The 27,668-nt window shown below is 45.7% G+C and overlaps 1 protein-coding gene across 1 annotated transcript; it reads left to right on the top strand.

Moving 5' to 3' along the window:
- On the top strand, positions 1-24,283 carry DIO1 (iodothyronine deiodinase 1). The gene is made up of 4 exons (XM_082266205.1): positions 1-363; positions 15,168-15,311; positions 18,981-19,180; positions 24,050-24,283. The coding sequence occupies exons 1-4, from the start codon at positions 33-35 to the stop codon at positions 24,158-24,160; spliced, it is 786 nt and encodes a 261-aa protein (XP_082122331.1). The 5' UTR covers positions 1-32; the 3' UTR covers positions 24,161-24,283.
- The last annotated feature ends 3,385 nt before the right edge of the window (positions 24,284-27,668 follow it).

Below are 27,668 nucleotides of genomic sequence, written 5' to 3'. Positions count from 1 at the left end.
GGTTGGGATTATTTAGCTTGCTATCTGTCCAGATGATAAAACACATCGTTCGTTATGTGCAGAAGGCACTGATCTTCTGTTCCCTCTTTCTGTATGTGGCAGTAGGCAGACTCCTCATGATCCTCTTTCCACAGACCATGGCATCGGTACTAAAATCTCGCTTTGAAATGGCCGGTGCCAATGTGCCGAAGTTTCAGTACGAAGATTGGGGACCCACCGTCTTCACTTTCAAGTTCTTGTGGTCCTTGTTGCAAATCATGTGGCTTCGCCTGGAAGACGAGGCATTTCTGGGGCACACTGCACCCAACACACCTGTGGTGGACCTGGATGGTGAACTGCACCACATTTGGGATTATATGAAAGGTAAGTACTGTGGATGTCTTCTTTATTTTTTGATGGAATGCTCGAGAGGTTTGCACACCTATACAGGAAATTTACTATTAAAGCGGTAAGCTAAAAACAACAGTTTTTATATTACAGAATACCAGTTCTTAGATGTTGTGGCTGCATTAGTTTCCCTTTTTCCCCTCTTTATTTTTATCTGGTGATCCAGCCAGTAAATGTGTTGTTCTTCAACTTCCTTAACCTCTTTACCACCGGAGGATTTTCCTGCTAAAAGACCAGGGGGTTTTTTGCGATTTTTTTTAATGCGTGACTTTAACGGACAATTGCGCGGTCGTGCGACGCTGTACCTGAACGAATTTCAAGTCCTTTTTTTCCCACAAACAGAGCTTTCTTTTGGTGGTATTTGATCACCTGTGCGATTTTTTGATCACGCGCTATAAACAAAAAAGAGCGTAATTTTTGCAAAAATAACAATATTTTTCACTTTTTTTATATGAAATTCCCCCCAAAAAAAATGTAAAAATCAAAATTTTTTAACATTTTCGGCCAATTTGTTTTACGCTACCTATGTTTCGTAAAAAAAATCGCAAAAAGCGTATTTTGATTGGTTTGCGCAAAAGTTATCGCGTTTACTAACAAAGGGAAAGATTTTTGTCATTTTTGGTGTTTTTTTTTTAACGAGTAATGGCGGCGATCTGCGATTTTTTTTGCGGGACTGCGACATTGCGGCGGACAGATCGGACCCTTGACTGACATTTTTGACACTTTTGGGGGTACCAGTGACATTACTGCAGTAATCAGTGCTATATATATGCACTGTTACTGCAAAAATGACACTGGCAGGGAAGGGGTTAACTTTATTGAACAGGGAGGGGTTAAGTGTGTCCTAGGGGCGTGCTTCTAACTGTAGTGGGACATTCCTATTGGTGTAAAAAAAAAGATCAACGGTTCTACATAGTAGAACCGTCTGATCTTCATTTTTACACAGGGAGAACTGACAGGCGGCTTGTTTACATAAGCCGCTCTGTCTTTCTCCCGCTGTACCGGCGATCGTAGTGTGACCGGCGGACATCGGGTCCGCCATTCACACTCCCGCACTCCTCCGTGAACGAGCCTCGGCGGGCGCGCGCCTCGGCGGGCGCGCGCTCGCCCGCTATTGGCTCTAGAAGGAGTGACAGGCGAGCGACGTAGACCTACGTCACTCTGCCTGGCCGGGCCGACTGCCGCAGTAAATATACTGTGCGCAGTTGGCAAGTGTTTAAAGCAGTAATAAACCCAAAACCAAAAATGTAATACATTGCATCTTACTAATCATTAGATGTGGTAGATGAATTCGTTTTCTTCTTATAGGTTTTTTTTCTCTCTGGGCAGTAACACACCTCCTATACTAGAGTGCCTCCACTCTGGATGACGGAGCACAGGGGGCACCTTTGGACAACAGCATTCTTAATCTGGGGTGACTAGCAGATTTAGATACACTAACAAGTTGAAGCCAGACTCCAGATCACACTTTATAAGCAGTTACATCAATTGTTTTTTTCTTTTAGGATTACGGTTTTACATGAATAAATAAAAGCTAATCATTTTCAGCACCCCTGTCAGTGGTAAATGGTTTGTCTCTAACTGCTTCAGGGCTTGTTCTGTTAAAAAACAACAGACTACTTGGTTGGATCACCAGGTGAAAATAAAAAAAATAAAGCTTGAAAAAGGAGACTATGCAATCATCACATCTAAGAATTGGTAACCTGCAATATATAATATAATTTTGTGCATTTTGTGATCCGATGGTGCCACTATTGATTTTAAAATTTGACCAACCACGCCTTCAATTTCATCTCATGTTGCTACAGAAAAGAATTTTCATGGCTGGGAATCTCCTTTTCTTTCCAGCTCACTATTACCACTTTAATTATAAGGACAGCAGTACAGCAGGAATGTTGGAGGCAGTTTCTTGCATTTATCAATCAATAAAATTATTTATCAGACTTGTACTAAACCCCCCCCCCCCCTTGCACAGCCTTTCATTGGGAAGCTCAGTGTGCTGCTGTTTCTCCTCCCCTAGCTCTAATGCAGCTGAGAACAGAGGGAATGTGATCACTTATAAAAATAGCGAATAGGGAAAAAAAGTTATTTATAATGTTTTTTATATCTATAAGCAAATGTTTTGCCTTTTATTTCTATTTTTAAATGAGTTGTTTTACAAGGTGGGGGTTTAGAATCACTTTAACTGGATTTGATTCTAATGATCAGTAAAGCAGTTCAAACAGCAAAGTGCCATATCCAAGAGTAACCCAGCAGAATTCAGTTGAGTGATACCACATTGCTAGGAAATTAATTCTGAATGGTTGCTATGGTTTATTGCCTTAAATAGAACAGGGGTAATCGGCGAGACATTTGTATGTTAAATCTTTGAAGCGGAAAGAAAAAAGTGCTGAGGGTTATTGGGCTTTGCATTATTTAATATGCCTCTTGGTATCAATACTGATGTGCTGCAAGAAGAACTCCTAACACTTTACTCTCCTTTTTTTTTTTTTAATGAGACTCAGATTTACAGTATAAATTTGGGAACAACAAGTGGTCTTACTGCAGCAATTAATGCCTTCTAGTATGATTACAAAATGAAAATCAGCAACTGTCTGGTGACCGGCAGACCTTTGCTGTATATCCACATTACCCCTGGAAGGTTTACCCCCCTTCACGACCAGACAATTTTTTGCGGCACTGCATTACTTTAACTGACAATAATGTCCCTTTTATCCCACAAATAGAGCTTTCTTGTGGTGGTATTTATTTTTTGCGCTTTAAACAAAAAAGACCGTAAACTTTTAAAAAAAACAAACAATATTTTTTACTTTCTGCTATAAAACACATCCAATAACATTTTTTGACTTACCATAAAATCCATTTTTTTGATGTTCTTGATTCTTCTTAAAGCGAAGTTCCACCCTGGGACATTTTTTTTTTTTTTTAATAAAAATACCTCAAGGACAGTCAGGGCTAGTGCATTCCACAATGGCTAGCCTCTGATCTGTCCCGGGTTGCACTTACCTGCAAGAAGAAATACTTACCTTGAAAATGTATTGTCCAGCGCTGCCATCTCAGGTGTGGGCAGCTTGAAGCCAGCGCGATCCTCTTCTGTGTCCTCTTCCGTCTTCTTCGGTCCCACGATGCACTGCACCGGCCCCGCCGTCACTTCCGGTGCGGCAGCGTCATCCCTGCACAGCTTCTGGGCATGCCCAGAAGCTGTTTAGCAAGGTATGACGGCGCCTGCACCGGAACTGACGTCGGGGCCGGTGCAGGCGCATTGATTCCTGGGAGCGATGACGTTCAGCTCCCAGGAATCATTGCAAGCCAGGAAGTGACCGCCGAGGGGAGGAAGAGGAAGTGAGGTAAGTATATTTTCTTCTAAACGAGGTAAGTAAAAAAAAAAATTGTGATTATCCATTTGTTTTTCAGGTGACCCGGAGCGAGAAGATGGAGGTAAGTTTAATTTTAGGGTGGAACTCCGCTTTAACCATGGGGATATACTGCCCCCTACAGAAGTAGGACACTAGGCAGGAAAAAGCTTGACTACGCCTATGGGCACTCCCAGGGGGTATACACCCACTCTCAGCTATAGGCACTCCGTTTTGTTACAAACAGTGTCAGAAGAAAGCCAACTCCACAGAAGGGACGGGGGGGGGGGCGTGCTGTGTCCATCAATGAACATCAGAGAAATGGGTTTTACAGTAAGTCAAAAATCCCATTTTCTCTTTTGTTCATTGACGGACACAGCTCTTGATTCTTCTTAACCATTGGAACATCCCAAAGCAGTGTTAAACATGAGGGGTGGGAAAAAAGCAGAAAAAAATTCCCAAGGCTAATCATAGCCAACCAGGTAACATGGAGCTCAACCATAAACAACTGGAGCTCACCTGAAAAAAAACAATAAACCCTCAAAGAGGACCAGGTACTCTAAACAGCAGTCAGCAAAACCTTGTGGCCAAAAGAAGCATCCGCAGATGTCAACAAATCCACTTTATCAAAATTTTGTAAAATTGTGCACCGATGACCAGGTGGTTGACTTGCAAACCTTCGTCACTGACACTTGATGACGGAAGCCCAGGAGACACTAAGCACCCTAGTAGAGTGCTCCTTGACAGGGAAAGGAGGAACCTGACCCCTGATGCAATAGGCCTGAACCACCGTCTGTCTGATCCATCTGTAGATGGTAGCAGAACAAGCAGACAACCCTTTGTGAGGCCTGTCTGTGAGCACAAATAAGAGAGTCTGACTTCCTAAAAGACTCCGTAGCTGCCAGGTACACTCTAATTGCCCGGACCACATCCAAGGCATGGAAGGCAATTCCCTTCGGACGTTTGGCCTGGGACACAGGGAAGGCAACACAATGTCTTAATTCAAATGACAGTCAGAGACCACCTTAGGAAGGAATGACTGACAGGGGCGAAGCACCACCTCATCCTTGTGGATTACCAATAAGTTGAATGACAGGATAACACTGCCAGTTCCGATACCCTGCGTGCAGAGGTGATAGCCACCAAAAAAGGCCACCTTCTGGGGCAGAGCAAGCAGGAAAATCTCCCAAATATTTTCAAAGGGAGGCTTCTGTAGAGCGGAAAGCACCACAAATAAGATCCCAGGGCAGCAACAGAGCCCTCACTGAAGGAACCAAATAGGGGAACACCCTGAAGAAAGGTACGCACCAGGGAGTGTGAGGCCAAAGGTCATTGGAAAAAGACCGCCAATACCGATACCTGGCAATTTATGGTACTCAAGGCCAATTTCTGTTCAACCCCGCGTTGAAGGAAGGAAAAGATCTGAGCCACCGAGAAGGAGTGAAGATAAACCACAAGAGACTCACACCACGCTATTCACGTCTTCCATGTACGATGGTAGATCTTCCTAGAAGTAGATTTCCTAACTTTCAACAGCGAAAGAATCCCCGACTCAGACAAACCTCCATCCTTCAGCACCTGGCGTTCAACAGCCAAGCCGTCAAAACCAGCGACTGTAAAGCAGGATGGAAGATTGGTCCTTGGGACAGCAGATCCTCCATGAGAGGAAGTCCCCAAGGAGCATTGGCGACCAGCCGCACCTGATCGGCGTACCAAGACCGGCGAGGTCAGTCTGGATGGACTCCACGCAGAACTTCTGTACTCGCACAAGCAGTTTAGTGCCTTGAAGTCCAGAATTGGACGTACCTTGCCTTCCTTCCTGGGAACTGTAAAGAGGTTTGAGTAAAAACCCCTGAAAACCTTCAGAATCAGAAACGGAACAATTACCCATTGAAGGAACAAGTCTTGCACTATCCTGAAGAGACCCGTAAATGATCTGGGGACAAGTGCAGGTTGGAAGGGAAGAACCTTTCTGGATGATAAGACCGAACTCGATCTCGTTGTCTAACCAAATAACTTTGTGGACCCACATGTCAATACCAGGGAGGTCCATGGATTCAGAAACCAGCGAAGACGTCCCCCACCCCAGATACAGGTGAGGGTGCCCCTTCATGCAGAGGCAGCCTTGTCCACAGGTCTGGCTTGTGGCTTGCCAGACCACGTCCTCCTGGAACCTCCGGTGGAGGCCCTGACTTTTGATCCCTTGTCTTGAGACCCTGAGGGACGAAAAAACCTCTTATGAGCCAAGAAGAATGGCCCACGTCTACGATGGGGCTCCTTGCTCTTGGTAGCCTGCGGAAGAAGTGTACTCTTCCCCCCCGTGAGACCCTTAACAATGTCATCCAAGGAAGCTCTAAACAGGCAATCCCCTACAAGGGGGAGATCAGATAAGGCCTTCTTGGAAGTCTGGTCCGCAGACCAGTATTTCATCCAGATAATACGCCGAAGGACCACTACTGATATAGACAGCCTAAAAAATCAAAGGAGCCGCATCCAAAGAGGCACCACAGATAAACTGTAGCCCCTGGACCAACTGATCCACCAGCTCCGCAAGACAGGGAGAAGCATTTTCCCCTCCAGGTCCCGGGGTAAAAGTTTAGAGCTTGCGACACCAGGGCAATAGTAAATACCAACCTAGGTGACGAACCAGACAAAGCGAACATATGGCGGGCCAGAGCCTCCGCCCTCCTATCAGCTGGATATTTAAAGGCCGGGGACTTCTCAACCAGAATGAAGGTAGCTTTATTTAACCTAGAATCCGAAGAGTCCACTACAGGTGGGACTGTCCCACCTTTAATGCAGTTAATCCTCATAAGGAAACCGCAAGCAAAAAGCGCTTAGGAACAACTGCGTTTTGGACAACCCCACTGTTTTGTGACAATGTTGTCAAAGTAAGAGGAAAAGGGAACACCCTTGCCGCTTTGGAGGGCCTGTGGGTGTCAAAACGGCCCGGCAGCACCGACGCAGCATCAGCCACAACCTCCATTTTTAATGTGTCACGCACTGACACAAACAGTGCATCCACCAGCGCCTTTTCATGCGCAGCTATAAGAGCAGTGGAATCATCCTCACTATCTAAGCACTCAGGGTGTGTGGGTGCAGACCCAGTAGGGTTGCTATATACTAAGCTCATCCGGAAAACATAACAATCAGGGGAGGCCTCCAACTGCGATCTTGCAAAGGGGACTCTGACCCTCTGACCAAGGGCCCACAAATGGACCCCGCAAAAAAACAAGGGGGTTGCCCTCTGAGCCCTGCATAGAGGGCATAATAGGAAATAGCCCCCTTAAAAGAAGGCCACCCGCCCTGACAGGGACACGCCAGCAGGGTACCCTGATGATCCCGCAGCACTAAAAGGGGCAGGTGCCCCATGCAATAATGGTGGCAAGGCTGTCATTAAAAAAATGAAGCGCCCCCACAGCGCCACCCCTTCCAAAGGAGGTGCCAAGATGACCACAGGTCCTTGCAGGCCGCAAGCCATGCCCTAAATTTTTGGGGAGGCCCAGCCGCAAGTGCAAGGATCCCAGCACAGCAGATGCCCAAAGGAAGAGTGGAGGCTTCAGCTAAATGCACTGGGGCCGGCCCCTAACGGAGGCGCCCGACTCGGCCGCATTGCCTAGTAGGCCGTAGGCTGAGGCCTAGTAGGCTGCAAGCCACGGCCTAAATTTTTGTGGGCGCCCAGCCGCTTGGACGCGAGCCCCAGCAGGGCCGACCACCCAGGGACAGCGTAGAAAGAAAAAAATCGCCAGGACCAGCAAGGAACTAGGTCCTTACTCCTGAGTCCGGACTAGGCAGAAAAAAACTGAGTGCCTACGGCTGAGAGTGGGTGTATATCCCGTGGGACTGCCTATAGGCATAGTCAAGCTTTTCCTGCCTAGTGTCCTACTCCTGTAGGGGGCAGTATAACCCAATGGTTAAGAAAAATCAGGAGCTGTGTCCGTCAATGAACAAAAGAGAAATCAAATTTCTTCATAAATTTAGGCCAATATGTATTCTGCTACATATTTTTGGTTAAAAAAAATACCAATAAGCATATATTGATTGGTTTATGCAAAAGTTATAGCGTCTATAAACTATGGGATACATTTATGGATTTTTAAATATTTTTTTTTTTTTACTAGTAATGGCGGCGATCAGCAACTTATAACGGGACGGGAAATTGCGGCAGACAAATCGAACACTAACTGACACTTTTGACACTTTTGTGGGGAACCAACAGTGTTGTCAACCCCCCGGAGTGAAATTTACTGGCAGAACGCCAAAATTTACAACGGCACCAATTTTTTATTGGCATTGCAAAAATGTACATAAAATGGCAGTTTTCAGTGCTATACCGTGCAAATATCAAAACTTAAACTATAAACATGTAGATAGTGCTATTAGACATATGTTTAAGCTAAACAAAAGTCAAAAACCATATTTCTCCATTTACATGAAGGTCAGATTAATATAACCCAGCCAGCACAGAGTTCCCCCATATATCAGAGTGTGCAGGATTCCCCCTTACAGTGTAACTCTGACATAAAGAGGAATACTGCAGATCTTGATTTAAGGGGGAACTCTGATGTAAACGTGTGCTCTGGTGACCAGAAACCACCTTATATCAGAGTCCACTGCATTCCCCTTTACATCAGAGTTCCCACTTACATCAGGGTCTGCAGCATTGCCCTTTACATCAGAGTTCCCTTTTACATCAGGGTCCGCAGAGTTCTCCCCTGTAAGGGGGAGAGGAATATCAGAGAGAGGAATATCAGGAACTCTGATGTGGGGGGGAGGGGGGACTCTGGTGACCAGAGACCACCTTCCGCAGATTAATTACACTAAGGTAAGGGGGGATTCCCTGCTATAAGGGGGAAACCTTTATATCAGTTCCCCCTTACATTATTGTATTCACCCGGCCTTTACATCAATGACCCCCCCCCCCGTTAGACTGGCCTGACGGCGCTGTCACTTACCTGAGGGTGGTCAGAGGCTGCAGACCTGATACGGGAGGTGGTCAGATGCTGCGGACATCATACAGGAGGTGGTTAGAGGCTGCGGACATGATACCGGAGGTGGTCAGAGACTGCGGACATACTACAGGAGGTGGTCAGAGGATGCGGACATGGTACAGGAGGTGTTCAGAGGCTGCGACAGCCCCATTCCCCCCCAACAGTAGTATCCTAATCTGCTCCCCCTTCACCCTCCACATCAGTGTCCATCTCTGCCACGCTCAGCACTGTTCTTCTCTGCTCCCTTCAGTCCCCACAGCACTGTCATTCCCTGTCCCATTCTGCCCTCTCAGCACTGTCCTTCCCTGTCCCCTTCAGCCCCCACAACACTGTCCTTCCCTGTCCCCTTCAACCCCCACAGTACTGTCTTTCTCTGCCCCCTTCAGCCCCCACAGCACTGTCTTTCTCTGCCCCCTTCAGCCCCCACAGCACTGTCCTTCTCTACCCCTTCAGCCCACACAGCACTGTCCTTCTCTGCCCCCTGCCTTCAGCCCCCACTGCACTGTCCTTTTCTACCCCCTTTAGCCCCCCACAACACTGTCCTTCTCTGCCCCTTTAGCCCACACAGCACTGTTCTTCTCTGCCCCCTTCAGCCCCCACAGCACTGTCCTTCTCTGCCCCCCACAGCACTGTCCTTCTCTGCCCCCTTCAGCCCCTACTGCACTGTCCTTCTCTGCCCCCTTCAGCCCCCACAGCACTGTCCTTCTCTGCCCACTTCAGCCCCCACAGCACTGTCCTACTCTGTCCCTTCAGCCCCCACAGCACTGTCCTTTTCTGCCCCACTTCAGCCCCCACAGCACTGCCCTTTTCTGCCCCACAGCACTGTCCTCTGCCCCCTGCCTTGTGCCCCCCACAGCACGGTCCTTCTCTGCCCCCTGCTTTCAGCCCCCACATCACTGTCCTTTTCGGCCCCCACTTCAGCCCCCACAGAACTGTCCTTCTCTGTCCCCACTTCAGCCCCCACAGCACTGTCCTTCTCTGCCCCCACTTCAGCCCCTACAGCACTGTCCTTCTCTTCCCCCTGCATTTAGCCCCCCATAGCACTGTCCTTCTGAGCCCCCACAGCACTGTTTTTCTCTGCCCCCCACAGCACTGTCCTTTTCTGCCCCCACAGCACTGTTCTTCTCTGCCCCCTGCCTTCAGCCCCCAAAGCACTGTCCTTTTCTGCCCACACTTCAGCTCCCACAGCACTGTCCTTCTCTGCCCCCTACCTTCAGCCCCCAAAGCACTGTCCTTTTCTGCCCACACTTCAGCTCCCACAGCCCTGTCCTTCTCTGCCCCCTGCCTTTAGCCCCCCACAGCACTGTCCTTCTCTGCCCCCTTCCTTTAGCCCCCCACAGCACTGTCCTTCTCTGCCCCCTGCCTTTAGCCCCCACAGCACGGTCCTTCTCGGCCCCCTGCCTTTAGCCCCCCACAGCACTGTCCTCTGCCCCCACTTCAGCCCACCACAGCACTGTCCTTCTCTGCCCCCTGCCTTTAGCCCCACAGCACTCAGCACTGTCCTTCTCTTCCCCCTGCCTTTAGCCCCCCACAGCAGTGTCCTTTTCTGCCGCCTACTTCAGCCCCCACAGCACTGTCCTTCTCTGCCCCCAGTTCTCACATGAGTGTCCTCCTCTTCTCTAGCCGCCCGCGGCTCCAGCGAGACAGTGTCACAGTCCTTCTTTTAAAAATGGCGCCAACCATCACCAGTTCTTTACTGCACATGCGCCCGCCCAGCCGTAAATAGGCAAGCTTTCCCGAGCCTGACAGGATTCGGAACGGCGCATTCGCAGTTGCGCGGCGCCCATTCTGACATCTTTTTAACGAAACAGGCATTAACGGGCAGCCTGAAAATGGGCTAAAATTTACGGGCTGCCCATAAATTTATGGGCTGATGGCAACACTGGGAACCAGTGACACCTATACAGTGTACAGTGCAAAAATATGCACTTTCACTGTACTGACACTAGCAAGGAAGGGGTTAATATCAGAGGCGATCAAAGGGTTAAATGTGTTCCTAGGGAGTGCTTACTATTTGTGGAGGACATGCTTGTACTGTGGGAAGGCAGAGATCCGTGTTCCTGCTTAGTAGAAACACAGGATCACTACCTTCCTTTCTCACAGAACGGCAATCTGCCTTGTTTACATAGGCAGACTGCTGTTATGCTTCTCTCGTGAAGGACCGGCGGGTTTCAGGCAGCGTGCGTGCGAGCCTAGATCTGGAAGTGCAGAATCACGTACAGGTATGTGATTCTGAACAGGAGAGCCTTGCTGCCATATATATACAGTATACAGCCGGCTGTTAAAATAAATCCTTCTGTTGTATGCAGCATGATCTATATAAAGATGACTGTAAAAAATAAATGTACATACAGTATATATTTTTATATATATATATATACTGATCAGCCATAACTTTTTGCCCACTCACCCCTACCCAGTGAGGCATGGACCCCACAAGACCTCTGAAGGTATACTGTGGTATCTGCACCAAGCCATCAGTAGCAGATCCTATAAATCCTGTAATTTGCAGGGTGGTCCCTCAACAGATCAGACTTGTTTTCCCAATACATCCCACAGATGCTTAATTAGATTGAGATCTGGAGAATTTAAAGGCCAAGTCAGCACCTTGAACTAGTTCTTGCTTTTCACAAACCATTCTTGCATATAACAGACCAGGCCACCTTCTTCCATTGCTCCATTGGACCAACTTACAGTCCTCAAATATGCCAGCTCATGACTGATACTGTACATAATAGGAATATTTTTGTTGATCACTGTGTCAATCCAGTTAATTTCTGAGGATCAATCATCAGGTCAGGGTAAAAATATATCTAAAACCGAGAGCACAAATGGAACATATTTCTGCTTACTGGTCCCCTTAGATGTGGTGGCTGCATTAGTTTTCCTTTTTTATTTTTTCACCCTTTATTTTAGCTGTTAATCCTGCCAGAAACATACTTCCTGTCCCAGGGTGACAATGCTCATTTACCACAATGTATCAATGGATAAGCAGTGTTATCAGCTAAGTCTGCACTGCTGCTCCTTCCCACGCTGGCTCACCATTTTTCTGCCAAAGTCAGGAGTCCAAACCAAGTATAAGTTCTACCATGAATGGTGTTACACAGCTTACACAGAGTTAATGTTTATCTATCCTCCCTCATGATACAGTGTTGGGGCCTGGCGATTGGCTGCTCAAGCCTGAACACTGCATCATGGGCAGAGATGCACGCTTTCCTATAATTGAAGTACTTGGTGAATAGCAAGGGTTCTGATGTAGCAGCAGGGGAGATGTCATGTCAAGGTTGAACTGATGAGAGGGCTGCCCTTTCACCTCTTTTACTGTATCCCCTGGGGTTGATGATGGGGTATAACAGGGCTCAGAGAGACACGGGTGACTGTAGGGGGATCTGGACCAGGAGATCTTATAGTAGATGCGGAGCTAAGTGCAGTAGGTAAGCTAGTGGATGCAAGATCTCAGATGCCTGGTCAGACGGGCAGAAGTTGTCAACAACTGGACGGCAGAGGCACAGAATCAGGAAAAGGGAGCAGAGCCATAGCCAGGCCACGGTTAGAATTGGGCGAGCAGAGATGGTACCAGAACAGCGGGCAGGTGGCATGGTCGGGTCAGAAGCTGGAGTCAGCAACAGAGTTTCAGGAGCAATCAGAGTCAAGCAAGCTAGGTCAGAAAACAGATATAAACATGGGATTCAGAAGGAGCTGACGACCACTCAGCAATAGGCCACTGGGCGCCAAAATCTATTCAAACATGCATGCTCATGCTCAAGCGCACGTTATGGATTACATGTAGTACATTTGTAGTTTACATGTAGATGTGCGCACAGCTCTGATTCTGTGCACAGTTCTGTAGACTGTTCTGCGTGTGTGTGCATTTCTTTGAGCATGAATTTGGTTTTTCTGAAGAGAGCACAGACGAGTATTGGTGATGAAGGTAAGCAGGGGTTGTTGCCTCAATAGAACTAGTATTCATCTGTTTTCTCCCATTTCTCTAAGGATTGCAGCAATTTATCGGCCCCCTGCACCAGCATCATGCTTTTTTTGATGACTTTGCTGCCTGGCTACCCTACTTTCTCTCCTCTGAAATACCCACTAACATTCTTGGTGACTTCAACATCCCTGTCAATGTTAACAGCCCAGCTACAACTCAACTTCTCAACTTAACCTCCTCTTTTGACCTAACCCAATGGACACACACTTCCACTCACTCCAATGGTAATACCCTTGACCTTATATTCTCCCATCTCTGCTCTGCAGACAACCTCACAAACACCCCCTTTCCTCTCTCTGATCACAACCTCATCAGTTTCACTGTATCCTTGCCTCAAATCACCCATCCCCCAAAGCAGCAAACAATTACTTGTAGGAACCTTCGTCACTTTAACCCCTCTCTCCTCTATTCTGCTACTGACCACCTACTGTACATGACATAATCTCTCCCCTGTCCTGTCCTGACCTGGCCACCTCTGTTTACAACAGCTCACTCTCATCATCACTTGATGCACTTGCTCCTCTAACTACACGCAGAATCAAGCCCCGACCATTGCAACCCTGGCAAACTGACAAGAGTAGAAATCTCAAGAGACACTGCCGTGCTCTTGAACGACGGTGGCGTAAAACCAAATGCCTGCAGGACTTCACCCTATATAAATCTTCCCTCCAAACATACAATTCATGCCTCCATGCTGCCAAACAAGCCTACTTTGTCTCTCTTATTACCACCCTGTCATCCAGTCCCCGTTGGCTCTTCTTAACTTTTAACTCTCTGCTTCGTCCCCCACCCCCTTTACTCACTAACTCAATCACTGCCCAAGAGATTGCCAATCACTTCAAAGACAAGGTTGATGCAATACGTGAGGACACCGCCACTGTGCGCACATCCTCCCCACTCAACATACCTTGCCTAACAGTACAGTCAACACTCTCCTCATTTGAACTGGCTACTACTGTAGAGGTTAAAACCATTTTCTCAGATGCACGTCTAACCACCTGTTCTCTGGATCCTGTTCCCTTGGCCTCCAAGATTCTGCTCTATCTTGGTTCTCCTCCTACCTATCGCAGTGCTCCTTCAGTGTTACCCACAACTCTACCTCCTCCTCCCCATTGCCCCTTTCTGTGGGGGTTCCCCAAGGCTCTGTTCTTGGACCCCTCCTCTTCTCTATCTACACCGCCTCCCTCAGTCACTTGATAACCGCCCACGGTTTCCAATACCATCTCTACGCCGATGACACTCAAATCTATCTGTCTACTCTTCACTTCACTCCTTCAGTCTCCTCTCGCATTGCTAACTTACTTACTGACATATCAACATGGATGTCGCACCACTTCCTCAAACTAAATCTCTCTAAAACTGAGCTGACTTTTCCATCAAAACTAGTTATGCAACTATCAGTCCCTCCCCTCATGCCAGGTTACTAGGTGTAATCCTAGACTCTGACCTGTCCTTTCATCCCCAAATCCAATCATTGTCAAAATCTCAAAAATTCACCCCTTTTTAACAACTGAAACCACCAAGCTACTCATTCACTCCCTTGTTATTTCTCGCCTCGACTAGTGCAACTCCCTTCTCATAGGCCTACCACTTCATAGGCTATCCCCTCTTCAGTCCATCATGAATGCTGCTGCCAGGCTCATTCACCTTACCGACCGCTCAGTGTCTGCCTCCCCTCTCTGCCAATCCCTACACTGGCTCCCGATTGCCCAGCGAACTAAATTCAAAATACTAACCATAACATACAAAGCCATTCACAACTCTGCCCCGAGCTACATCACCAATCTTGTCTCCAAATATCACCCAAACCGTCCTCTCCGCTCCTCTCAAGACCTCCTACTCTCAAGCTCCCTTGTCTCCTCCTCCCATGCTCGTCTCCAGGATTTCTCCAGGGCCTCTCCCATCCTCTGGAATGCTCTACCTCAACCTGTACGGCTATCTCCTATTCTAGCTGCTTTCAGGCGATCCCTGAAAACACATCTCTTCAGGGAAGCCTATCACACCACCAACGAATCTTCCATCAGCTCATTCCCTACTGTTACAACCTCTTGTAACACCTGCCCCACCCCATTAGATTGTAAGCTCTTCTGAGCAGGGCCCTCTTAATCCTCATGTATTTTATTGTATTGTAACTGTATTGTCTCCCTCTAACAGCGTAAACTGCTGGCGCTATAGAAATCCTGAATAATAATAATAATAACAGTAAAAGTGACAGATACTCTTTAAATACAATTTAGGTCATGACAGGTTCACTTTAAATTTCATGTACTCTCAGTTGTGCTTAAACAGAAAATGTGTTTAGTGGTAGTATTTCCAAAGTAAAAAAAAAAAAAAAACTGTAGGACCTTTCTGAAGAAATATTGCAATCAAATATATTTAATAAATTATATTGATTTATTTCTACCTGCTGTAATATGGTATTTAGGGATTTTGTGTTGATTCCTGCAGGTCACCGGCCGTTGGTGCTCACATTCGGAAGCTGTACATGACCCCCGTTCATGTTCAAGCTCAGCGAGTTTAATAAGCTTGTCCAGGATTTCAGTTCTGTGGCTGATTTTTTGATTATCTACATTGATGAGGCTCATGCAGAAGGTACAGTATACCTTTTATTACTCTTACAGGTGTTCATAAAATTATATTTGCATTTTGGGTTGTTATATGTGACTGCGATATGCTCCAGTATACAGTGTCTCCAAACTTTTTGATATAATGTATGTATGCTGTTATATAAAAGTCATTGTTTACCAACTCTCTTATATTGACTATGTTCTGCCATATGTGTACTAGACTAAGTAGACACGTACAGCAAGAACAGGCATTTCAACTGCATTTTTAAAGCCTCACAAACGTCTGTCAATGCTCTGTACCAATTACCTCCATTGCAGCTGACAGTGTAGTTCACATGGTCACGATTGCGTTTCACCAAAATGTATCCAGCATGCAGTGTTTGGCTAGCTTTACCACTCCCCAACCGCCTCCATTCAGGTCTATGTACAGTACTTGCTCTACAAAGGAGCCTGGGGCATTTACAGTTCATTTATGATGCATTCAAAAGCATAGCTAGCTGAGATGATAGTACAATAATCAATAGAAAACGAAGGCAGAGGAGGTATCTAGCAATGCAAATACGTCCAAAAAACATCAATAACGCGTCTTAACGCGATAGGTGTGCAAAGAGAGATCACACAAATACTTCTAAGTATAACAGTTAATTAATGGCAGATACAGATAATAATATTGGAAAATATAACAAGAATACTTAACTAAAGATACTGTTTTCTCCACGGTTCCCTCCTGCTTGCATGGCGTGGCCAAATAATCAGACCAGACACTTGCATGATGTAGGATGCAGCTCTGGATACAAGACGGATACTTTAAGCTGTTGCTATAGAATACAGTATATATATATATATATCGATTTGGTAGGCCTACCCAATCATTAACAACATTACCTGATAAGATAGCACATTCCTGACATTTCTTTAGTATGAATTAATCTAAAGTGACCATCCTTATATATTCTAAATGGACCCTGAACCAGCTTTAGAATTCATTATTAGATATTGTGAGCCAATAATAATAAGAAAATATGAAATACACAATTTACCCATCACTGACCTGCACATATGTGAACCTAGCCTTACTGTTAGCCTGTAGAAATATTTAAACAGTTGCATTTTTACCTGTTGCACATTAACAGCCACACACTGCACATATACATCACTGAGCGGCCTACGTTCCTGTGCTGAGAGTGCACCTCCCCGAGCATACAGAAGGGATGCTGAGGCTGGATGGGAAGTGGTTAATAAAAAAATAATTTTCTGATGTGTACTAAAACTATATTATTACTTTTATTTGCTAATGAAGTGCAATCATTTCACAAGGTATTGTACATCACATGCATGCTCAAAACAAAATGCATAATAATAAAGGTTCTCCTCACTTAACGACCAGGTTCTGTTACAGCGACCAGGTCATTAAACCACAAGCCACAGGTAATCAATATTTTAAGCATTCTTAACCACTGTACTGTACTGTATTCTAAAAAAAAAGGTCTAAACACAAAACTCCAACTCAATAACATTGTTTTAATTTGCATAAGTACAAAAATCCTATACTGTACTATACAATGTACAGTGCCCAAAAAAGTAAAAGTAAGAGCTTGTGGTAAGTCTGAGTGGTCATTAAACAGGTAAGTGAGAAAACAAGAAGAGTCTGTACAGGGCTTAGGAGGATAACAGGACCTGCCTGAAAATTAGATTGATTGGACATGATTTGGAAAGGCACACACCTATCTATAAAAGGCTTCACAGCTGACAATGCATACTGTATTAGAGCAAAAGCCATGAGGTCAAAAGCCATGGGAAAGGTTATAAAAAAATGTCTGCTTTACTCAAGGTTCCCAAGATCACAGTGGCCTCCATATTTCTCAAGTGAAAGAAGTTTAGCACAACCAGCTCTCTTCCAAGAGAAGGGTCATAATAAAAGAGGTGACCAAGAACCCGACTTTCAGATTGGGAAAAACAAGATTATCTGTCTGATAAAACCAAGATTGAACTGTTTGGCTTCATTTCTAATCATTATGTCTGGAAGGAGGAAACAAGGCACCACTCATCACCTGCCTAATACTATGCAAATAGTTAAGCATGGTGATGGCAGCATCATGTTGTGGGTTTTTTTATTTTTTTTTTTAGCAACAGGTGCGGGAAGACTGGTCAGAGTTGACGGACAGCTGAATGGAGCAAAGTACAGAGATATCCTCAATGAAAACCTGTTCCACATCGCTCAGAACCTCAGACTGGGCCAATGGTTCACCTTCCAACATGACAACGATCCTAAGCACACAACCAAGACAACACAGGAGTGGCTAAAGGACAACTCTGTGAATGTCCTAGAGTGGTTCAGCCAGAGCCCTGATTTGAACATCTCCAGACACACTTGAAAATGGCTGTCCCCCTAAGGTCCACAACCAACCTGACTGAGCTTAAGGGTTTGCAAAGAAGAATGACAGAGAATTAGCCAATCCAGGGGTGCAAAGCTTGTTGCATCATAGCCAAAAAAACTTGAGGCTGTAATTGCTGCCAAAGGTGATTTAACAAAGTAATAAGTAAAGGGTCGGAATACTTAAAGTGGAACTTAAATCTCTCAATCAACATTAACTATTTTAATCCTTATGCTGCTAAATAGATAGATATACTATATTACCAAAAGTATTGGGACACCTGCCTTTACACACACATGAACTTTAATGGCATCCCAGACTTAGTCCTTAGGGTTCAATATTGAGTTGGTCCACCCTTTGCAGTTATAACAGCTTCAACTCTTTTGGGAAGGCTGGAAAGGCTATCCACAAGGTTTAGGAGTGTGTCTATGAGAATGTTTGATCATTCTTCCAGAAGCGCATTTGTGAGGTCAGGCACTAAAGTTGCAAAGAAGACCTGCCTTGCAGTCTCCGCTCTAATTCATCCCAAAGGTGTTCTATTGGGTTGAGCAAAACCAAGGTCCATAAAGACATAGATGAGTGAGTTTGGGGTGGAGGAACTTGACTGGCCTGCACAATGTCCTGACCTCAACCTAATAGAATGGGATGAAATAGAGTGCAGACTATGAGCCAGGCCTTCCAACATCAGTGCCTGACCTCACAAATGTGCTTCTGGAAGAATGGTCAAACATTCCCATAGACACACTCCTAAACCTTGTGGACAGCCTTCCCAGAAGAGTTGAAGCTGTTATGGCTGTAAAGGGTGCAAGGGCATTTGGGGAACATACGCAATGGGAGTGGCAACACGATAACATTGCCACAGACAGTAGATAAGCCCATGGAAATGGCAGAATCAACCAGGTATTTAATAACTTGGACAAATGCAATAAAGAAACGCTTCTGCTATAAGGAACAGATAACAATTTTAAAGGCATAGACACAAAATTGTTTTGTGTAATAACACTATAATAATTACAGAACTGCCATCATTTTTGTATTATATATTTGTCTGAAGATTAGCTTTAAAATAGATCCAAAATTTAACTAGATGACATTTTGTTTTCTAAAGCACCATGTGTCACAAACAATTACCAGCATTTTTTCCCATCACAAAACACTGTTTTTTCACTTTTTTTCATTCTTTATTGCATCTCCCTCCCGCTTCTTTCAGCGACTTCCTGTCTACATGCACATGCTCCAGTGTTGGCTGATCATCGTTGCTCTGGTTCAGATTCTCAGTAGTGACCATGATGTTTTTATGAATGCATTTTCTATTCTAGATGAATGGGCCTTGAAAAACAATATCTCAATATATAAGCATCAGAACATTCAAGACCGCCTGGTTTCAGCCAAACGTCTGCTTGAGGAGCTGCCTTCTTGTCCTGTGGTGTTAGACACTATGGAAAACTTGTGCAGTGCCAAGTACGCTGCCCTCCCTGAGAGGCTTTACATCCTGAAAGAAGGCAAAATCATTTATAAGGTAATGTATCACAGTACATTATAGTGTCAGATCAAAGCTTGATTCCCTGGGATAGATAATGAGCATTTTTTGTTGTGTGATTTCATAGACACATACTTAAAGTATATGTGCACCCTCACCTTTTAAAACAATCAGTTAAAAATAGAACAAAACATTTGTGTATACACATAAAAAACATTATAAATAAGTCCCCCCCCCTTTTTTTTTTTATATAAGAGATTACACACCCTCTGTTCTCAGCTGCATAGAGAGGTGAGTATGGAGAAACAGCAGCACTCTGATCATCCCAGAGAATGGCTGACCATGCTTTCATGTCTAGTGTGATCAATTTTTAATAGGAAAGCAGAGGGACTGGCAGGATCACCAGGGATTTCATACAAAGGAAGCAATACACAGAGAACAGGATACTTTTTCATACAAGGAACATGGTACAGCAGGTACATATCAGGAATATGAAATGTTGGGTTTACATACTCTTTAAAGGGGATCTAACCCATCAACAAAAAATACTTATATTTCAGCTTACCAGTCCTTAGATGTGGTGGCTGCATTTGTTTTCATATTTCATGTTAAAATAGAAGTTTGGGTATGGACTAATTTGCATAGTTACAATGGTCCGGTTTTGAATGAATGATACGATTAAAAGAAATGCAGACAGTTAAAAATGTGTTGTGTCCTGTAACATTAGTAGTCAGTGTAGAAATGACCTCTTACATTAGTAGTCAGCAGAAAATGTTCCCTTGTTGGTGATCACTGTAGGTGGAAAATTAATTAACCACTGTTCAAGGAACCCCTAGCATCCTCAGAAGAACCCTAGGGGACCCACATTAGGAAAGACTGGTTTAGAATGTTAAACCTACCCTGGCCTAAAATGTTTCTAAAATAACAATGGTGCCTGCAAGTACTGCAAGTAGTTCAATGGCTACATACTTACCATATCAATTTATCATATGCATACATTCCATATCAATGACTTATTATTGTAGCTAGACATTAGCATGAAAGCTAAACAACTAGAATTTTTGGAACAAAATCACCAATGGGAGCCTAGCCCAGATTATTTCTCTCTTAGAGCCGGTTCACACTACTCCGACTTGGGACACAACTTTTGTGCCCTCAAGTCGCCCCAAGTCTCTTGTCATCACAAATTCAATGTAAATGAATGAGAGCCATCTTAATATGCACTACTGAATTCTCTCCGACTTCAGAAAAGGTTCCTGTACTACTTCAAGGCGACTTCTATCCGACTTGTGCACATAGACTTCAATGGGAGTCGCCTCTAAGTCGTAACCTTATCTATTTTCAAGCGACTGTGATCAGGCTTTCCAGGAAGAAGAAAAAGATTTGCCAGGCATTCCCCACAGACAAAGTCGCCTATCATTTAAGTCTCTTCAAAGTAGTGCACAAGTCTCTTCCAAGTCTCTTCCAAGTCTCTTAGAAGTCTCTAAACAAGTCTCTTCAAAGTCACGCTAAAAAGTCGCTCCTTCATGGGGCGACTTTCTGGTCGCGGTAGTGTGAATCGGCTCTAAATATGTTTCCTTGAAAATATGCCCCTTAGATGCTGTATTTGGATCAAAAGATATACTGTATCCATATTATAATAGTTTATTAGAGAACTTTTGCTAGGTAGGAGTGTGATTTATATACAGTATGAGGTTCAATTTATTAATTAGGTTTAGTTACATATAATAAATGGTATCTAGTGTGCTGTAGGGTAGAGGAAAGCTTAGAAGACCTACACACCTCTGCAGACATGAAATGCTGCTTGGACTGCAAAGCTCCACCCTTCTACTATTATTATTATACAGGATTTATGTAGCCAAGCAGTTTGCGCAGCACTTAACAATTTAAAGGGAGACAGTACAGTTACAATACAATAAAATACAGGAGGGTTAAAAGGGCCCTGCTCATAAGAGCTTACAATATAATAGGGTGGGGAAAGTGTTACAAGAGGTTATAACTAGGGGGGATGAGCTGATGGAAATGATAAAAGTTCACTTAGTTGGAGGTGTGATAGGCTTCCCTAAAGCAGTGGTCCTCAACCCTGGCCTGCAGGGTCCACTAACAGGCCAGATTTTAGGTATTACCTTGGGGAGATGCAGACTAGAGTACTGCAATCACTGAACAGCAAATGATATCACCTGGGATGTATTTCAGTTATCTTGCAAATCTGGCCTGTTAGTGGGCCCTGTAGGCCAGGGTTGAGGACCACTGCCCTAAAGGGTTGAGTTTTCAGGGATCGTCTAAAGGCAGCCAGAGTAGGAGACAGCTGGACAGACTGCGGTAGAGGGTTCCAAATTATAAGTTAGAGGATAGATAGAGGAGAGGCTATGGAGTCCTGAAGATGAACACAGGTGGAGGAGACAAGGGAGCTTGAGAGCAGGAGATCTTGAGAAGAGTGGAGATGACTATTTGGGTAATATTTGGAGACAAGATTGATGACGTAGCTTGGGGCAGAGATGTGAATGGCTTTGTAAGTTGTTAGTATTTTGAATTTAATTTGCTGGGCAATCAGGAGCCAGTGGAAGAATTGACATAGAGGGGTAGCAAACACTGAATGGTTGGTAAGGTAGAGGAGCAGGGCCGGCCTTAGGTGATCAGGCGCCCTGTGCGAGCTAATCCCGTGGCGCCCCCCCCCCCCAACCCGCGCGAATTTTCTTGCACCTTTTTTGCACTTTATTTGACTTTTCTTTTTTATGATCACTAATAACTTAGCCCCCCTTACATAAGAGCCCCCCTTACATCAGAGACCCCCCACACAAAGCCCCTCTTAAATCAGAGACCCCCGACACAGAGCCCCCTTACATCAGAGACCCCACACACAGAGCCCCCCTCACATCAGAGACCCCCAACACAAAGCCCCCCTCACATCAGAGACCCCCAACATAAAGCCCCCCTCACATCATAGACCCCCGAAACAAAGCCCCCCTTACATCAGAGACCCCCCACACAAAGCCCCCCTCACATCAGAGACCCCCGACCCAAAGCCCCCCTTACATCAGAGACCCTCCACACAGAGCCCCCCTCACATCAGAGACCCCCCACACAGAGCCCCCCTCACATCAGAGACCCCCGACACAAAGCCCCCCTTACATCAGAGACCCCCCACACAGAGCCCCCTTACATCAGAGACCCCCGACCTAAAACCCCCTTACATCAGAGACCCCCCACACAGTGCTCCCCTCACTTTAGAGACCCCCCACACAGAGCCCCCCTCACATCAAAGACCCCAGACACAAAGCCCCCCTTACATCAGAGACCCCCCACACAGAGCCCCCCTCACATCAGAGACCCCCCACACAGAGCCCCCCTTACATCAGAGACCCCCGACCCAAAGCCCCCCTTACATCAGAGACCCCCCACACAGAGCCCCCCTCACATCAGAGACCCCCGACACAAAGCCCCCCTCACATCAGAGACCCCCGACCCAAAGCCCCCCTCACATCAGAGACCCCCCACACAGAGCCCCCCTCACATCAGAGACCCCCGACACAAAGCCCCCCTCACATCAGAGACCCCCGACACAAAGCCCCCCTTACATCAGACCCCCCCCCTCCCCACGGAGCCCCGCACATCAGAGACCCCCTTACACAAAGCCCCCCTAACATCAGAGACCCCCTACACACACACACACACAAAGCCCCCCTCACATCCTCACATCAGAGACCCCCCCACAAAAAGTCCCCCTTACATCAGACCCCCCCCTCCCCACGGAGCCCCCCACATCAGAGAGCCCCCCCCTTACATCACAGACCCCCACAAAAAGCCCCCCCCCACACAGAGCCCCCCCCCCACACATAGCCCCCCACATCAGAGAGCCCCCCCTTACATCACAGACCCCCACACATAGCCCCCCTCACACAGAGCCCCCCCCCCCACACATAGAGCCCCCCCTTACATCACAGACCCCCCCCTTACATTTTTTGAAGGAGAGAGATGTCACTTACTTTACTTTGTCTGCAGCTTTTTTTTTTTCTTTAAACTTCCCGCCCACACATCCCCGGGAGTGTGGGCGGGCGGGAGGAGGAGAAGGGGCGGGGCGAGGAGGAGCTGACGATCTCTCCTCCCTCCCTGCACTGACGCCAGAGGAGAGATCGTCAGCTCCTCCTCGCCCCGCCCCTTCTCCTCCTCCCGCCCGCCCACACTCCCGGGGATGTTTGGGCACTGGGCAGGAAGTCAGCGTGGATTCCGTGGAAGGATCAGAGGCTGAGCTGTGTGAGAGATACACAGCTCGCCTCACTGCAGCAATAGGTGATCGAGGCACGGCTGCACAGCGGGAAGTAAGCGGCGGCCGCGGCCTGTGTTAACCCTGTCCAGGCCGCAGTCGCCGCTCACCTCCCGCTGTGCAGCCGTGCCTCGATCACCTATTGTTGCAGTGAGGCGAGCTGTGTATCTCTCACACAGCTCAGCCTGATCCTCTGCGAGCTGTGATGGCCGCACGGCGCCCTTGTTGCCCATGGCGCCCTGTGCGGCCGCACAGCTCGCACACCCCAAAGGCCGGCCCTGTAGAGGAGTCTGGCAGCAGCATTTATGATAGACTGAAGAGGGGATACCCTGTGGTGAAGTAGACCTATGGGAAGGGAGTTGCTATAAGAAGCCCCATTCTTTCTCCCGATATGTCATATCATGGCAGGTGTTCACATAGGACCCACCACATAATACCATGACATTCTTACAGTACAAACCAGTATTAGGAATGCTAGTTCATAACTGTGCTCCAAATTGTTGTTTATAAGGGATTCCTTACAAAATTTGGAATTTCTGGTATTAATAAGATAAACATGACTGTTCATGTAGCCAAAATTATATAATGTGCTTAATGGATTGTGTAATCTGATTAATGCAAAGGATTCAATGCATTAATTACAGGGCAACATGGGTCCCTGGGGCTACAAACCAGAAGAAGTGCGTTCTGTTCTTGAGACATTTCCTGGGTGTCATCTCCAACTAGACAGCGAGAGAAGAAAAGCTCAGAACTAACCAGAGACCAGCCATGAATTCTCCTATAATTATGGACATATATTAAAAGGAAACTGCATGTGGTGCCCTGCGGCTGAAAACAAGACATTTCTTCTGGGTGTCACTCCCAAACATACACTGATGGAAGTATAAAATCACAGCTAGGGAAATTGGAGCAGCCACCCCAGCCATGAATTATGCATTCAAATATATTAACACAAACTTCTACTTAAAGGCTAATTCCACCCTTCTGCCAGCATGACACAGGGATCATAGATCTCAATGGAGTACAAGTGCAATGGCGTAGCTGTACTTGTAGTCAATAGTTTACTTCCTCCAGCTCCATAACTGAAGGGTCGTACTTTCATACAGACCTGGGGCTGGGAGAAAAGTCTGCAGGAGCCTATACGCCTATATGATCCAATAATTGCAGTTGCAATGCTTTGTAGGCTTCAATGCAAACGATTAGAACTTTTTATTTTTGTAACATGGGTGCATTTAGAATTTTGTTAACATAGCAGTGCCACATATAGTTTATAACTACTAGGGTTGCACCAATATCGTTTTTTTTACTGGAAAATACGAGTACCGATACCTTTGCGGTGCGATTTGAACTCATGCAAAATTCTGTTTCCCCCAACACTCCTGTGTGAACCCTGGCTAAAGTTACTATGACAAGCTTGGGTTTACACAGGAGTGGTGGGGGAAACCGCATGGGATTCAGGCAGGAATTGCACCGCATTTCTGTTCAAACTACATGCAATTCTTTGCAGTGCGATTTGAGTGTATTCATTTTGTATGGGCTCAAATCGCACCGTAAAGGTATCGGAGCATTTGCACAAGTATGAGTATGAGTACAAGTACTAGTACTCGTGCAAATGCTTGGTATCGGTGCGACCCTAATAACTACCCTACCAACTTTCATCATCTCCCTTATTCGCTGATGCAGCCCCCACAAAAAAAAAAATTTCCATAGTCACAAAGTCAAAATTTGCTCAGGGCTCAGGCCTCCAGACATGTTCTAGCCCTGGATGGAACTTGGACCAGCATGCCTTCTTTGTTAATCCATCCCAGGAGAACTTCATGTTTACATTTGAGTATAGGCCCACTACAGAGGACCTGGGCTGATCAGAAACTGTATGTGTTGTCTACAGTAACCAATCAAATCCCATTCTTCTGTAATGCATGTCATGCAGGCCGGGTGAAGACAAGAAAGCTAACTACTTATAGGTTAGTATGGGCAATATCTCTGTGTTTCTCCTCATTCAGATTTTATAAATGAATTCTAAAAAAGGTTAATGCCTCTTTTCATCATGTCTCAGGCAAAGCTCTGTACTCAGACTCATGCTCCACAATGTATTTGTTTGTGAAGGTTGTGGCCTAAAGCCTTGCTGGCCTCAGCCTGATGGTGCAGATAATTGGAAGTGATGAGTTTGGGAAACAAATAAAATAAAATATTAACTATAAGTGTTTTAAACAATTATTTAAAGCGTATTCCCAGGGAAAATATGAATATAAAAAAATGATGCAGTACATCTCCTTAATACAAGCACATTTACCTTTAACCTTTTTTTTGCCATTGGATTAAAGGTGGTCATAAATGGATTGAAATGCATCTGGTTCAGCAGGGACAGGCCAAATTTTGATCTATGTGTGGCCACTGCCGCTCAACAGAAGTCATTCTATCAATGGACTTCTCTTTGAATGGACCTGTTGGGAAAAAAGCCACGCGATTACTGGCTGCAAGGCTGCAATGCTGATCTGTGTATTCTGAACCCCATCTGTTGTCAGAATACAAAAGCATAACGGGTTGATTCCCCCACCCACATCGATAGTGTGGATCAGGGGAATCAGTCCAGTTTTTTTTTTTGTTCAGCCTCTTGGCTAAAAGAAAAAAACGGAGCCATGTATGAGCAGCTTAAAGTAAAACTAAAGGCAAAACTGTTTTTTAAGTCTTGGATAGTGTGTAGAGGAATGTTTATTGCTGTCTGTGTCCACATTAGGGAGATTCACTCTCTCTATTTGCCCTGTATAGCATTATCATTGAAAGTAAAAGAAAATCCACACTTTTGGGCTGTGCCCAGAAAAGTTAGAGGGGAAATCTTCCAATGGGGATACAAGTTCTGGTGACCTGGGGATCCCCAAGGGATTACCTTAATTTGCAGGGATTTCCTTTCATTTCCTGTTTGGCTATGAGACAGGAAGTGAAGGGAAATCTTTGAAATGGGATCCAGATGGCGGGAAAAAAGCTTACAAGGGTTTTAACCCTACCTTGCTCTATCCAAAATTAAGTTTTGCCTATAGTTCTACTTTAAGGCAGAACAGAACTGCTTCCAGTACTCCAGCTCAGTAACCCTGTGGCTTCATTCCTTTTGCTATAAGTTCAAGATTAAGGTTCAGCAACCCCAAACTCGCTCATCCATGTCTTTATGGACCTTGCTTTGTGCACTGGTGCGCAGTCATGTTGAAACAGGAAACTGTTCCCACAACGTTGGGAGCATGAAATTGTCCAAAATTTCTTGGTAACCTGAAGCCTTAGGAGTTCCCTTCACTGGAACTAAGGGGCCAAGCCCAACCCCTGAAAAACAACCCCACACCATAATCCCCGCGCCACCAAATAATTTGGACCAGTGCACAAAGCAAGGTCCATAAAGACATGGAGTTTGGGTTGGATTAACATGACTGGTCTGCACAGAGTCCTCACCTCAATTTGACAGAACACCTTTAGGATGAATTAGAGTGGAGACTGCGAGCCAGGCCTTTTCGTCCAACATCAGTGCCTGACCTGACCGATGTGCTTCTGGAAGAATGGTCAAACATTCCCATAGACACACTCCTAAACCTTGTGGACAGCCTTCCCAGAAGAGTTGAAGCTGTTATAGCTGCAAAGGGTGGGCTGGGCCAGCTCAGTATTGAATTCTATAGACTAAAGCCCCAGACACACGATCAGATTATTGAACAATCTTTCGTCCGTTTTTTGTGGCATGCTAGTCTGATGTGGAAAGTGAAGAGGTTATTTTCATACAAATTTTCCCGTACGACAGAATTCTACTTCAGAAGTGATGTCATGTGTTGGATTGATTTGTATGTGTTCTTTCGTCTCTGAGCATGCCTAGTCTTGCTCTTAAGGGCTCTTTCACACGGGCGTTCAGTTTTTTTTTGCCCGATCAGGTCCTTTTTTTTTTTTTTTTAAACGGACACGGATGTCCGTTTTTCATCCCATCCGTTTGCGGATGAAAAACAGACATAATGTATCTCTATGTAACATTTACATCTCTATGTAAATACGTATGTCAGCGGATGACACCACTGACATCCGTTTTTGCGTCCATTCCGTTTTTTGAACGGAAGAAAAAATAGGTTTCTCTTCCGTTCCAAAAAACTGACCTGAACGGAAAGGACGAAAAACGGATGTCAGCGGATGATCATCTGCTGACATCCGTATTGAAAAACGGACATACGGAACGCCCGTGTGAAAGAGCCCTAAGACTTTTTTCCCGTCAAAATCTGTACTAATGAGACAAAAATC

The sequence above is a fragment of the Pelophylax lessonae genome (assembly GCF_965119305.1).
Source record: "Pelophylax lessonae genome assembly, chromosome: 8".
Classification (NCBI taxonomy): Eukaryota; Metazoa; Chordata; class Amphibia; order Anura; family Ranidae; genus Pelophylax; species Pelophylax lessonae.
The sequence above is the reverse complement of the archived record's forward strand: the minus strand, read 5'-3'. Positions and strand labels throughout refer to the sequence as shown.